Below are 14953 nucleotides of genomic sequence, written 5' to 3' on the forward strand. Positions count from 1 at the left end.
ATGAAAAGAAACTAAATATACTAAAAATGATGCAACTATGTTAAAAAAATTATTTCTTGGATTTTTTTTGTTTTTCTTGCTATTTTTTAGATTTTTTTTAAAAATTAGATAAAAATTAGGTTATAACACAGTGTTTTCACCTGTAATAAACCTCATTATCCTTACTACTGACTACACTAACTGCTATTAGAGCCCAATAATTTCTAATGATTTTAGTTACAGAACATAGAAGACCTATATCAAAGCTCATTAATTTTTAATGATTAGTTATTTTATATTGTTGAATACCTATATATAGCTGGAAGAAGTCATGATAAAAAAATGTATTTGTGTAAAAGGGGATGAGGTTCTCTTTCGAATAAAAAGACATCTCCAAACTAGTGTTTTATTTTTATTTATATTAATTGTTGTTATTGAAAATCCTGATAATAAAATCTATGATGGAACCATATAAATATGTTATATTAAGGATCCATAATAGAAAAGTTCGCATGAAAATATTGTGTTAAGGATCTATAATGAGATGACATGCACAAAATTTTTGTATTTGAGATCTATAATGAGATAGCCCGTATTAAAAATTCATAATAGAATAAATTAATTATAAAAGGATATTTATGGTATATGATTGTTTCTGACGAGAGTCTAAAGTTAAAGATAAATTTTTTACAATATAAAAAGATTGAAGTAATAGCTCTTTTAGAAAAATAGATAATTTTTTAGTTAATTTTTATGTTTTTTTATTTTTATTTTTTTTTTATAAAAATAAATAATTTTTATGTTTTTTTATTTTTATTTTTCTATTCAATACTATGATGCTTTTTTAGTTTTTTTTTTCTATTTAAAAGGAATTCTTTTTCTAATTTGTTTTTCTTATTCAGTATTACTATGGCTTTTTTTTTTCCTACTTCAAAGATAATAATAGCTTTTTGAAAAGTGAAAACAGGGATAAATATAAGCTAAATATTTTAGGTGTTTTTTCATAGTTACGATATTATTAGTATTTTAAGGTTTTGAGTTATAACAAGCTTTGTCATCTTTTACTTCTTGTTGTGTCAAAAATATTATCTAAAGAAACATTATTAACTCTGATTTAATTTGTAATTTTTCCTAAAGTGATTTTTAAGTGTATTTTGGGTTGAGCTCTATTTGTTCTAAACAAATCAAGTGAAAATAATCAACTACGTTTAAGGCAACACATTATAATGGTAGGTATTTTTTCCTTGAAACAATCCGGTTGTCTTATGATATATATAAAAGCACAAGTAATTTTAAAAATATGTGTTAATTAATTAAAAACTAAAAATGATAAACAAATTATTGTGGTTGTAAAATCATTGCATTGTGAATTGAAATAATATAATGATTTTTTTTAAAAAACAAATCAACTGACTTGCTATTAAGAATAATATGATCTTTTTCATATGATCTATTGGTTATTATCAAATTGATTTGAGAATAAATTATTTTTTTATATTTTTTTTAGCAAAGTAAAATAATTTAATTATTTTTTAAAAAAATTCTCAAGTAAGAGCCAATGGGATTTTTTATTTTTTTAATTTGATTTTTACATATATAATCAAGTAGAGTAAGGTGCAATTTGGTATTTTTTGAAATATAAAATATTATTTTAAAAAATAGTTGGCATATGCAATGCCATTGCCAACATATAGTTAAAGCCAATACTATTTGGGCAACATATGACCAAACAATTGTTTTTAGGATATTATTTGAATTGTCTTAGCAATGCATTCATGTCAGTGGACCTCTGATTTGATACTAACAATCTCTTTTCTTTTTATTTATGTTCTCTTTCTTGATTTTTGTGTATGATTATCCAAGTCTTCAAAATAACCCTTTAATTTGTTCTTCTTTCAAATTTAATTATTTTTTTATAATTTATTTTAATTGAGATAATTGATCAAATTGAGATTTGTTTTCAATTTCATCATCCTTTAATTTTTTTTTTCAAATTTGATCCTTATTTTTTTGATTGCTGTTGTTTATTTTAAATATTTTTAAAAATTAATTTTTTGTTTACAATTTCATCATTCTTTAGGTTTTTTTTCCTATTAGATTTGATTATCAATTTTTTTATAGCTATTTTTTTACCTCAATAAACTTTTAAAATTGATATCTTTTTTCTCAGTTTTATCTTTCAATATTAAATTAGTGAGAAATTGAGTTTCTTAATTAAGTTTAGGTTTAGAATTTCACAGGTATCATGCTTGGAAGATTAACCTAAATTTAAAATATTCATCCGGGTTTGCTTGGTTTTTATTTTTATTTTCAAGCTAATATTTTTTTAATTTCATACTTTAACATTTATTTAATTAGAGATCAAACTCCATTATTATTATTTTTGTTTGTTTTCTATTGGATTTTTTCATTGATTTTAAAAATAATTTAGGTTATCTCATTCCTTAACGTTGAGTTGTTTGATAATTAAGTTTTGAAGTTTTATTCAATTTTTTTTTAGCAGGGTTACCTCGATACACAATCAGGTTATAGATTTTGCATATTGATCCGGGTGGGATTGAGTTGTTTTTAGACGTTTTTTGGATTATATATTTTTCATTTAATTTTATCCTTTAATATTTTATTTTTTGTAAATTAAGCTTCAATTTTATTTTATTTTTACTTTATATGGGGTCATTATATTATCATTTAACTTTTCCTTTATTATTATATAAGATCCTTCAACATTTGGTTTTTTAATCTCAATTTCATCTCTGATTAATTGAGAATTAATTTTTATTCTTTATCTTATCATTTAACTTTTCCTTTAATATTATATAAGATCCTTTAACATTTGGTTTTTTAATCTCAATTTCATCTCTTAGCCTTTGATTAACTGAGAATTAGTTTTTATTCTTTATCTTATCATTTAACTTTTCCTTTAATATTATATAAGATCCTTTAACATTTGGTTTTTTAATCTCAATTTTATCCGTTAGCCTTTAATTAATTGAGAATTAGTTTTTGTGCTTTATCTTTTCTTCTTCTTCTTCTTTTCCCTTTCTATAGGGTTACTTTAGTTTTTTGTCAATGATTGTAGGGTTAGCGCGTGGGTTAACCTTGTTTGATTTGAGTTTTTATTTTCATTACATCTTTTGAAAAATAGTTTTTTTTTTTTTAAGTTTTGTCTTTCAATATCGGATTGTTTGATAATTAAGCTTTATGATTTCATTAAATTTGCTTTTAACAAAGCTATCTCGGTATCACATCCAAGTCTCATATTTAGCATGCTAATCTGAATGGGTTCCAATCAAGTGTTTTTACCTTTTTTAGTTGCTTTTTTTTTTTCAAATTATCTATTATCATTGTTCTTTTTTATTTATATTATTAAATTAAACAAGCTTATTAAACTTAACCGAGTCAAATACTTGAGTCTCAAATCTGTTTTTAGGAAATCTTACATTGCTTTAGTATTTTTTTTACGTTGAAAATAAATTGGGTCAGCCAACGGTGTAGTGTTGGTTACCTAAAAATATAACATAATTTATAAGAAAAGGATAAAAGTGGGTGGGTATTTGGTTAATATTAACTTTGAGGATTGAAAAGAAATAATCAAAATTAATCTTCTTAAAATTCCTGTTAAAAGTGTTACACCAAACCTACTATGAATAAGCAGGATCACAAGTGCAGTGTTTAATTGGTGTTCTTAAAGTCAGGAATGGCCGACTAAAATTATTTCCTCACCAAACAGCTAAATCTAAATAAATTAATCCACTAATGTGCATAGTCAACAATTAGCCATTTCCTAATCATTTTCCTCTTTGATAATGGCACAGCCCAAGATAATTAGAACCTTAATCCTCCAATGAATTATTATATGCATGCATGAGAGACTCCTATAAGTATTGAAATTCATGCATGTTTGTGCCTTGGCTTGGCTAGTTTGTCAATGCTAGACACAAAGATTACTATTCTAGGATTTGATACATGGCATTAATTATCCTTTAATTACTCAATAAATATCAGCAAGTCAATCAATCACTTAACTTGCTGGCGATAAAGTTGATTTGATTTAGTAGATTAATTTATAATTTGATTAATTTAATTAAAACTTGGTTTACTTAAAAAAAAAATCAAAATAATATTATTTTAAATAAATTAGATGAACATAGGTTAACTTTAGAATTTATTGAAGCGACAAATAAAATATTCCTTATTGGCCAATTTTTGTTTAAAATTATCATTTTCTTTTGACAAACAGCATTTATCTGACAATCAACTTGACCAAATGAATATGATAAAAGATTTTTCTTATCATGGAAGATTTCCTGTTCTCATTCCATTACCTGAAGCATATTCAGGGATTTCTCGACACTTCATTATGTTTGTTCATTGTACTATGACACGACTTTACTGCAGGAGAAAATCTTGTCTTTCCTTTGGAGGAAAAAACCCAGAAAATCTTGTGTTCTTAAAGAGATGATTTGCTTATAAACCGTTGATATAAATTGAGTAAAGTTAGAGGATTTGTAGTAATTATTGTTTTTTAAAGTGTTTTTTTGTTTATAAATATATTAAAATAATTTTTTAATTTTTTTTATATCAATATATTAAAAAGACGAAAATATTAAAAATAAATTAATTTAAAAATATTTTTGAAGTATAAAAACAAAAATATTTTGTTAGAAACAAACACGACAGATTCGTCAAGGAAATGATTAAGCTCAGTATTTTCTCTCCACTCCCCCTCAATTCTCAGCAACAAAACCTCATCCTAGACACTCTAATTCGGCCGGCTACTATTAGCCGGCGTCAGCACTTTTATTGATTTTTTTTATATTTTTTTTTATGTTTGAGATTTTTTTTACCCTTTTAATTATTTGTAGCCCTTTTAATTCTTGTAATAGATGTTAGAAGAGTGATTTATTTCACATCAATTTGATGTTATTAAAATTACCATCTTTTTCACACACAGGAAAAGGAAGAAGAAGCACGAGCAGCGATGCGTTAGGTAGCCAAAATTGGTTCGATTTTTCAAAAGATTCGAAGAAATAAAAGGAATTGCTTGAATGGTATTTTTCTTTTATTTTTTTACATTTAACTTGAAACAATTAAGAAACAAAATCACATCAAAATTAGGTTTATTAATTTGAACTTAGAGCAAAATCTAATACATCTATGACAACCTATTCTTATAATTACAAATAATTAATCCGTTCATTCATTCTCGTAACTATAATATAAATTATGGAAATATGAAAGCCTGGAAATCATATTATAAGGAGATGATCATCATCATGAACTTTTAATTCTTGATATGGATAACTTACATTTGATAATTTGATGGAATAAAAAGTAAGTCTAATCATCTGAAATCATGCAATCGGCTGATCTGAGGGTATGACAGAAGCATGGACTAAAAAGAGAAAATCAAAACAAAAGCTTCTAGAGATTGAATTCCCAGGAAAATTTCTATGCCAAAACCATGGGTATTCTTCCTTTCTAGAGGTGTCAAGATGGAGGGAGGTTCCTTGTAGTGTACAAGAAGAAAACAACAACGAAAGATGGGCAAGATACAATGAAGCCTAACAACAACGAAAGCATTAGCATTTACCTCTTTCTATATGCTACTCGGAGAAAAGGGGCTCTGCTCTGCTCTCTCCCCCCCCTGTTTTCAGCCTCCTGTTTCACAAGAGCCCCTGGTTTCTGCCTCCTAAAACGGTGTCGTTGTCTTGTATTTTTCACTTTTCTGCTTGTGTGTCACTTTTGGGTTTTTTTTTTTTGGGAATATTTTGGATAGGCTTGGTGAGTATTAGGCCTAAGAAATGACTGGTCTGTATATATTTCTTTATTCTTTCTTGGATCATACAAAATCTACCTGGAATCTGTTATTAAAGTCGACTTGAAGCCTAATCAGTCCAAGTTCCATGAATTGAGTGAATTAATTGGGGTTTATTTAAATCAATTATTTTTTAAATAAAAAACAAATCAGCAACGTTGTGTTTAAAAAAATTAAAGTGAAACACATGGGACTTTTTGCAAAGTTAAGGTTGAAATTAAAAAGCTTTAAATTACAAGGGTCAAAGTAAAATGTTACGAGAGAGAACCTACTTAGTATTTTGATAGCTATTGATTTTTAAGATAACTTTTTTTATTATTTAAAATACTTTTAAAATATAAAAACAAATCTTTGCTAAATCTACAAGAATAAACATATACGTGGATACCCTATATGATATAGCAGGAGACAAGTCACGATTAATTAGTTGTCCCTTGACTTTATGATCCTGTTTTAGCCTCTTGTTTTATTGAATATTAGTGAAGATAAACACATTTTAACGACAAATATCACTAAATATCTTCATCACAATCATGATTAACAGCCATCACTAGAGCTATACCAGAAGAAGTCTGTAAAATGGCTATCAATTGAACCAATGATAATCGAAGAGGGCAAAAAAAAAAAAAAAAATCGCTCTAGAGAGTAACATGCTTAGCAAAATTAATGTAATCAAAACGTGTTTTGTTTTTGCATATTTACTTCGTAACATTACATTACAAAAAGCTCAAAGAGCTTGAGTTGTTGTGTCTGTCAAAGTTAGGACTGGACTGGGTAGCAGCAAAATGTTCAGCAACAATTTACGCCCATGCTAGGGAGGCTGACTAGACAAGCCAGCCCCGCCACCCCAACCCCTTCTCTTGGGCTTACCCATTGGAGGTGACCCCATATTGCAGTACCCATTTTTAGCTTCCCTATTTTCTCTGTTGCTGTAACCAATGTTAGTGGCGCTAGCGACTTCGCAAGTCCTGGATAGCCATTTGGAGTGCATGTAAGTGCTAGTCCTCCATGGAGGCAAATGGAGCCCTCTCTCTTTAAGGGACTGTTTCGCAGCTGAGCAAAGCAGAGAGATTATTTTGTGGAGTTTGTCTTCACTGCCCACAAAAAATAATGGGAGTGTGTCTGTTAGTTCTTTGTAGAATGGTGTTGGTCTTGCCAGTTCGAATTGGGACCTGAAGTCTAGGTCCACTATGAGCCTCATTGTGCCACCATTCTCATCTTCTAATGTGATGTCAATGTACTCGTAATCCCCTGTTAAACAGCATATAAGAGAGTTGATCACCGCACAAAAAAACAAGAACATGAGATTCGCAAGATTAAAATTATTTCCCTTGGACTCCACACCAGGTATCTATCTACCTAAGAGCCAGTGCCTGGTTTCCAAGTCTCCAAAGATAAGGGGTCCTTGTCAACACCAAGTACCCTTTTCAGAGTGTAATCACAAGGCATGGCTGGCTTTTTTTTCTGATTAGGACGAGATCATATTTCTCTCCGCTGAAATTCTTGGCAAAACCAATGAAAACTGTTTGAATCTCCTAGATGAAAATTGGTTTATGAGAGAGTTATTTTCAAGAAACAGCATATTGATACGGTCACGTTCTTGCTCATAAATAAAACGGTCTTGTGAAAACTAAAATGATCGGGCAAAACTCAAACTAGCTAGGCTAGACTCTTCAATCCAAACAGGTGCAGTGATGAAAATGAGAGAAGCTATAGCCTTGAATATGTGTGTATAAGAGACAGAGAGAGGGGGGGGGGGGGGGGAGACCCACCAGCAGGGCATCCTAAGGAAGTGACCCACGAAGTTTGACAAAGGGAAGCATTGAAACCATCCATTTTCAGCCTCTTCACGATCCACAACTTCTTACTAGTTGTTTTCTCAGCATCACTTTTGCTTCTCATATGCTTCAGTAGAGTCTCCAAAACCTCAGCCTCAGCTTCTGTTACTATCCCAAGCATCTCCTAACCAACACAAGATCATACAAACCCCGTAATGTTAGGAGACACACATAGACGAATACAAAGCAGACAGAGAACAACAAAGAATTTTTCAAAACACAGAACAATATTTAAGAAAAAGATACCTGTAAAGTGAGATACTTGACTTGGTTGATAGAAAGGCAGTTTGGGGAAGCAGTAAATGTGGGTGCTGCTGATGATTCTGATTCTATGAAGTCACGCACCATTTGTACCAGCCTTTCCTCTTCTAAGCTACCCATTCCTTCGAAGTTTGAACAAGAAAACTTGATGAAGAGCTTATCTTGGTTTTTCTTCGGCTATTGGTTCTTGAAGGTCTTGCTTTATAAGCAGGCGGTGGAATTTTACAGCCTTGTAAGGATGACAGATGAGGTCATAACAGGAGGGGGCACTATACCTCTATATATGAACTTTATGAAGTATATCCATGGTAGTATATGGTAAATATTGCTAGCAAACTATAAACAGGGGAGAATAATACAAGAGGATGTCCTTAGATTTAAGTGGGGAGATGAAAGCTCCCGTTGTCCTTGAACCTTTAATCATCGCTTTAACTAGTTACAGTTATAGGTTACTTCGCCCACTATGCGAGAGGTCAGATAAAGATTTTATTCTGAAGGCGATCTTTCAATGGAATTAGAAGTTCATATGTTCAATCAATTCAAATTAATTCAGATTAATATATTAAATTTATAATTTTAATTATAAATTTTAATGAATTTAATAATATTTTTAAAGAAAATTAGTTATACAATAAATAAATATAAAAATGATTTTAAAATTAAATAAGTATTAAAAAATAAAATTTAAAAAAAATTATTAAAAATAATGTTGAAAGTAAAAATAAAAAAAAATAGGCCAAGCCACAAATGAAAACAAAATTAAATTAATTATCCATCAAGTATCAAAATATATTTTGTATTCAAATAACAATAAGGCAGTGTTCAATTTTTTGTTAAACTAATTTGGATGTAACAGTTATTTATAATTTAATTTTTATAATTATTTAGAACTATTTAATTAGTCAATGTCGTATAACAATTTAATATATTTTATATATTAGGTTATGTATTGTGTTATAGCTATTTTTTTCTAGAAAAACCAAAAATAAATCTTTTTTAGCAATTCAGATATATAATGAGATAAAAATTTAAAACTTCTTTGTTCTTATGTATTCATGTTTTTTATTATCAAAATATCCCTTAAATTAACAAAAAAAATAAATAAAATAAAAAAACTATGAAACTTGAAAACCTTATAAAAAAATTTAAAAAATATTTTATATAAAAATATTCAAAAAATTAAACAAGAGACCAAGATGGCTTGGTCTCGGTGCCCAAGATGTATAGACTCTTGAACAAAGCCCATGCATATGGATCTTTTAGCCCAGGTTGCATCCATGAGTTATTTTAATTTTTTTTAGGGTGAATAACATTCTAATTTAAAATAATATATGTAGATGACTTAGTTTTTTATAATCTAATAATCATTGGTGGCTGAAAATTTAAGTTTATTTTTTTAGTATAAAACATATTTTAATATAAAAAGACCTAACAAACATCTTTGGGACTTTAAAAAACCTATTTATTAACCCAAAATGATTCAAAAATATGAAATCAAACTAGGAAAGATTTTTCTTGCTTCGCCCTATTTGTTTTGACATGAAAAATTAAAGTTCAAAACAACCATTATCAAACTTTCATTATCAAATGAAACTTGTGGATATCAAGATCAATGGTTTTTATGGCTTAAATTAGTATTTTCTCTCGTCAACTGATAGTTTTTTCTCTTCAACCAAAATCCAATGACTTTTTCTCTTCTCTCTCACTTATTGGGACTCAAATGTAAAAGAAATAAACTTTTGGATCAAATTTAAAATTACAAAAATTATAGGGACTACTAAGGTAGGAAAAGAAAAGTACGAGAACGAAAAAGAATTCACCTCTCCATTTTTACATTGTAGTTATCTTTTTTTTTTCTTAATAATTTTTGACAAATTAGGCATAAAAGAATTCAACTAGAAAAAAAATACTAAGGAATGAATTGGAGAAAAAATTAGCACTAATGTAGATTGCTACAGTGTTAATGAGTCATTTTAGTAAATTTACTAGATAGATGATTTGTGCTACGCCGCTGACAGAGCTAATTTTTTCCTAACATAGAAAAAAGACATTACTGTGATGATCGTGTTTTTAAAAAAGCAATAAAAATATGAGATTCGGGTAACTGATTCAACTAGGTTCAATAAGCTTGATTAATCTAATAATATGATTAGAAAAAAAAAGACAATGACAAAAAATAAAATGAAAAAAAATCAACAATGATTTAATGCGTAAAAAAACGCTTGTCAATACCATAGAAATATATCTTTTCAATAATCTTAAAAGATCCCTATGGTTTTATTTGATAACAAAGTAAAAATTAAATGAAAATAAGATGATCACATAGAAAGAGAAATGAAAAACATATGTATCTCAATTATTAGCAAATAAAATGTTAAATGATGAAATTAAAAAAAAAATAACTCGAGTCTATCCAAGCCAACAAACCAAATATGTGGCTTAGTTGTGAGATGAAGATAACTTCATGAAACGCAAATCAAATAAAATCATGGAGCTTCATTCTTAAATGAATCACGTGTTAAAGCTACGAAATAAAAAAAAAACTTAAAAAAAAACCAACGTTAAAAAAGACTCGAGTCAACCATTATAAACCTGCCAAATCCATAACTCGAGACATGAGATCATGATGAATCCATAAAAAGAAAAGTGAAAAAGTAATGAAGATAAGGTCTTGACCAACGTAATATTAAAGAATAAAATTTAAAAAAAATCCCTGACCAACGTAATATTAAAGAATAATATTAAAAAAAAAATATTAAAAAAGACATTAAAAAATTGATTGCAACCTGGTCTAATCTTTTAAATCTGTGACATGAGTTATGCGATCGAATTGAACCATAAAGATAGACTCAAAAAAATCATAAAACCAAATTCTCAATCAACCAAATTATAAAGTGTAAAATTAACTAAAAAATAAAAAAAATAGAATCAAAATGAATGAGGATAAAAATTGATACAAAAAGAAAATAAATCAAAAGTTTAGACATGAAATTGAAAAAAAAACATTCAAGAAAAGTATAAGAAAAAATCAAATAATAATTAAAAGAATGAGAACCAAGTTTGATATAAAAATCAAATGTCAAAGATAAAATTGAAAAAAAATAATCAAATTTGATACAATAAAAAAAATAGTGGGACAAAAAATAAAACTAGAAAAAAAGACTCAAGTGCACTTTGATAAACCAGCCAAATCTATAACTCTAGAGATGAGATCAGAACAAATTTATATAAAGAAAAATGAAAACTAATGAAAGCAAAAATCCTTAACTAATACAATTTTGAAGAATAAAATTGAAAAGAACATAAAAAAATTAAATCCAACCCGGTCTACTTATTTAAATTCATAATACAAGTCAAAAGGTAGAATTGAACCATAAAAGGCAAAAAAAAAAAAATTATGAAGTTAAACTCTCGACCAACCAAATAATAAGGGGTAAAATTGAAAAAAAAAATTAACAAAAAAAAATCAATTTTTTTTTTAAAAAATAAGAATTAAAATTGTTAACAAAAAAAAATTCAATTTTTTTTTTAAATAAGAATTAAAATTGATATTAAAAAATTAAATTTTAATTGAAGAAATTAAAAAAATTCAATCAAGAAAAGTATAAAAAAATATAATAATTAAATATTAAATAATAAAATTAATAATAAAAAAAATTAATTATAATAAAATTAACAACTAACCACATATTTTTTAAAAAATTTACAAGTACAACGCATTTTTCAATACCGAGAAAAAAAAATATTATCAGAGCTCTATCATGTAAGTAAGGAGTAGTAATAGCTGTTGCATCATCATTAAGAAGACCGGCAAGATGCTTTTAACGCCACCCTAGAATGTGGTGTTCGGCGCCGAGAGACGCCTGTGGCCGTTATTTCTGAAATTCATTAGTTTTAGTTTTTTTTTTTTTCCTTAATTTGGCACGCGGTAAAGTGGTTTAGGACCGTTATATCTTCCTGGGATAGACACCTGTGGCCTTTACTAGAGCCTGATTACTGCTCAGAAACTCGAGCTTGCCCAATGCTTAACAGGATCGTACTGTATGGCCAAGGTCACAAGTTCACAGCGCCTTCTTCACGTGCACCGTGGCATTTACAACAATTGTTCCCAAAGATTTGCTTGCTATAGTTTTGGATTTTTCATGTACTCGAAATTTGACTGTATCATTAACTGGACTTGGTTTGGATTTTGTATGTATTATTTTAGAGGTGTGCCAGTACTAATAATCTGGAAATTAAGAGACCTAATTATATGAAGTATCAGGTAGCTGAACAAGACTAGCAGTCATGCAAGTCTTGCAGACGCCCTTGTTTTCAAAATCGTACAACGGTCCCTGACAGAATGAAACTGTGCTTTGAAGGTTAGGTCATGGGTTTTGGTGGGGTAGGCAAATCGCACGACCTAGATTTTGTCCTGTGGGACTGCAAGTAATAATGGGGGGGACACTTCAACAATTGATTATATATTGGATTTTGCGACTGTTAAATCAATGAGAAGGGCTAAATCCCCAACAAAATCAAGATATGATACCTGAAATTGATGTACTAGGATATCTTGTGTGGGACTGCGACTGCATGAATAGAAGTGACCTCCTCGGTCTGTAATCATGAATTAGGCATTTCAAGGTTTAAGAAAAAACGTTCGGAGAAAATTATGCAGAAGACTTGATGATAAAATAAATCCTAGCAGAGAAGCAGTTTTAGTTGGTGAGTTTCTCATACCATGTCAAAATTAAGAGACCATTGTGTCCGCTAGAATCCCACACGAACTGACGGTTAGGTAAAGGAGTCCTCACCTATTCAGGAAAATGAACCCAGGTCCATAACGCAACACTTGGTAAACTTTTTGCAATTGATAATCTGTTTGAACCATGCAAAATTCAACTTGTAAGTTCCAACATAGAAAAACACTACGCAGTGGCAGTATTTAGTGTTTACTTTTGGTATTACAGATACCGGAAGGCTTCGATGAGGGGAGGGGGGGGTGTGAACTAGGAGAACAAGGAATGACAATGAAGTAGATTGCATTCTTCGACTGCATGGCATAAATTTCATTAATAGAGGGCAAAGAATTGATCTTACAAGTCATTGAAACATAAAGTTCATTAATTCAGTTGGGCGAACAAGAACTCTGGTAAGAGAAATGAGATGCACGAGCTTGACGTTCTTAACAGGCTGTAATATGCACAGTTTAAAAACTTAACATATCAAGATACTACATTTCACCTGCGTTGAAACTGTTTTAATCATTCACTATGTGGTTCAGTCACCTGTTATTGTCAGATACTAAGATCAGCAAGCAGGAAATGATCTTTCTATTCGATGCTGCGCAGCAAATTGAATAATTGAAAGACAGCTTTAGTGGCACAACTTGAGTCTGGCTCTCAAACATGTACAACCCTGGAAGGAAAGATACCATGTACTCTAAAATTTAATGAAATGAGGACGACTCGTGTGGAAGAACGAAGCATCATAAGGTGGGGAAATGGTAGCATGGAAACATGGTCATGGATGCCAGAGCATCCTACAACCTAATTGCTTACCATATTGCATATTCCAGTTGAAAAACACGGTGTAGATTTTCAAAATAAATTTCAGAATTCATATTATAACTTTGATAGGAGGTTTATTTATCTTTTCCTCTTCTTTTTTTCTAATCAACAAATACATTTTACATAAGAGAAGAGGAGCACCTTGGTTTGAAAATATTGTTTTTTCATCCAAGGAAATTTCTGGCTAACAAAATTATTTTATAACACTTACACAAAGGGAAGCAACTAGAGTGGTGAGGCAGTCCATAAGGATTCTTACAGTCTGTTTAGATGAACCACCAACAATAGTAACTTTCAAGAAGCATACCATCTCATCAAAAACCTGAAAACAATGCATCAAACATGCATGGTCACGGGGAGATATAAATTAGTGAAACCAAAATGTCCATGATTCCATGGAAGCGAATTGGAATGAGATTGTGCAACCCTTTCAGTTATACCGAATGAATTGGCTGCTCTCAAGACTTGAACCTAAGGCCTTAGATTCCAAGAAATGGCCTCTGTAATGCAAGCATTTAAGCAGCTATTGAGAGCATTCAAATCAAGATCTTGAGCAGCCTTGGTGAAGAGGCAGTAGATCCAGCACCTTCAGTAATCTTTGGAAGTACAACATAATAGATAGCCATGCATAGGAGCCAACACGAGACATACCCAGCAACAAGCATCCAAAGAAGTGCAGCACACCTCATGTCCCACTTATCAGGAGCTTTGATGAATCCCTTCGAATTATCCATGGCTAAATTTAACATCTCAAGATTCACATCACAAATGAAAAGTAAGAATGTAAAAGACCGAAGTGCATGCAGAAAGATGTATCAGCGAAATTACAAGAATTGCACTGGCGTTCACTAAGAAAACAAACACAATAATTCAATGAAAAAAAAAGGACAGAATATTAAATGCATGCTCTCAGCAAGCAAAATGACACAGAATCCTCCATGAAACCACTGATATCAAGCTATATTTCCATGGATATGAGACTTACTTTAACATGAGACCCGGCTATTATACTTGGCCTGAAAAGTAAGAGAATGCAATGTTCTTAGCAAAGTACTGTAAAACCCAATTAAAGAACAGAATAGATGAAATACTACAATGCCAAGCAAGTTAGGGGTATGAATGACGGTCATAAAAGTTTTACATAATGTCCCAAGACAAAAGTCAACAGTCAAGTTTATGCACATTTTATGCATCCTGCGGTATAAATACAAAGAAATGGATTGTTATCACTTATGAATTGTAGATGTTGTGAGTTGAACATGAGCTGATTTGATACACAGTAAAAGCCTCTGCAATAAAGCATTCAATCCAATGTTCTAATTCCAACATAATGGATCAAACTGAATCACAATTGGGCTGACAGAAAATATAGCATCGATACATAAAGCAACTGATCGCAGTACTTGCTTTCCCACAGATTATGCGCTAGCAAATCATAAGAAAGGTGAAATGCATGATTTCCTTTGAAAAAACATTTAGCTGGTAAGATTTCCAAAGGGATATTT

At 29.8% G+C, this 14953-nt stretch overlaps 1 protein-coding gene across 1 annotated transcript; it reads right to left on the reverse strand.

Moving 5' to 3' along the window:
* Nucleotides 1-6436: 6436 nt before the first annotated feature.
* On the reverse strand, nt 6437-14950 carry LOC105124606 (uncharacterized). Its single transcript, XM_011024693.1, has 6 exons — nt 13708-14950; nt 12619-13296; nt 12428-12495; nt 7882-8125; nt 7570-7759; nt 6437-7048 (listed from the first exon to the last, which is right to left on the reverse strand). Exons 4-6 carry the CDS (start codon nt 8014-8016, stop codon nt 6609-6611), a joined length of 765 nt encoding a protein of 254 aa, XP_011022995.1. The 5' UTR covers nt 8017-8125; nt 12428-12495; nt 12619-13296; nt 13708-14950; the 3' UTR covers nt 6437-6608.
* Between the last annotated feature and the right edge of the window lie 3 nt (nt 14951-14953).

This window comes from Populus euphratica, unplaced genomic scaffold (assembly GCF_000495115.2).
Source record: "Populus euphratica unplaced genomic scaffold, PopEup_1.0 scaffold35.1, whole genome shotgun sequence".
NCBI lineage: Eukaryota > Viridiplantae > Streptophyta > Magnoliopsida > Malpighiales > Salicaceae > Populus > Populus euphratica.

Bases quoted from the DNA above. Each gene is read 5' to 3' on its own strand.
- LOC105124606 (XM_011024693.1), bottom strand. From the start codon at position 8,016: ATGGGTAGCTTAGAAGAGGAAAGGCTGGTACAAATGGTGCGTGACTTC. The intron at 7,760-7,881 runs GTATCTTTTTCT...TGTGTTGGTTAG, and splicing joins TCAAGTATCTCACTTTACAG to GAGATGCTTGGGATAGTAAC. The intron at 7,049-7,569 runs GTGGGTCTCCCC...GCTGTTTAACAG, and splicing joins TTCCTTAGGATGCCCTGCTG to GGGATTACGAGTACATTGAC.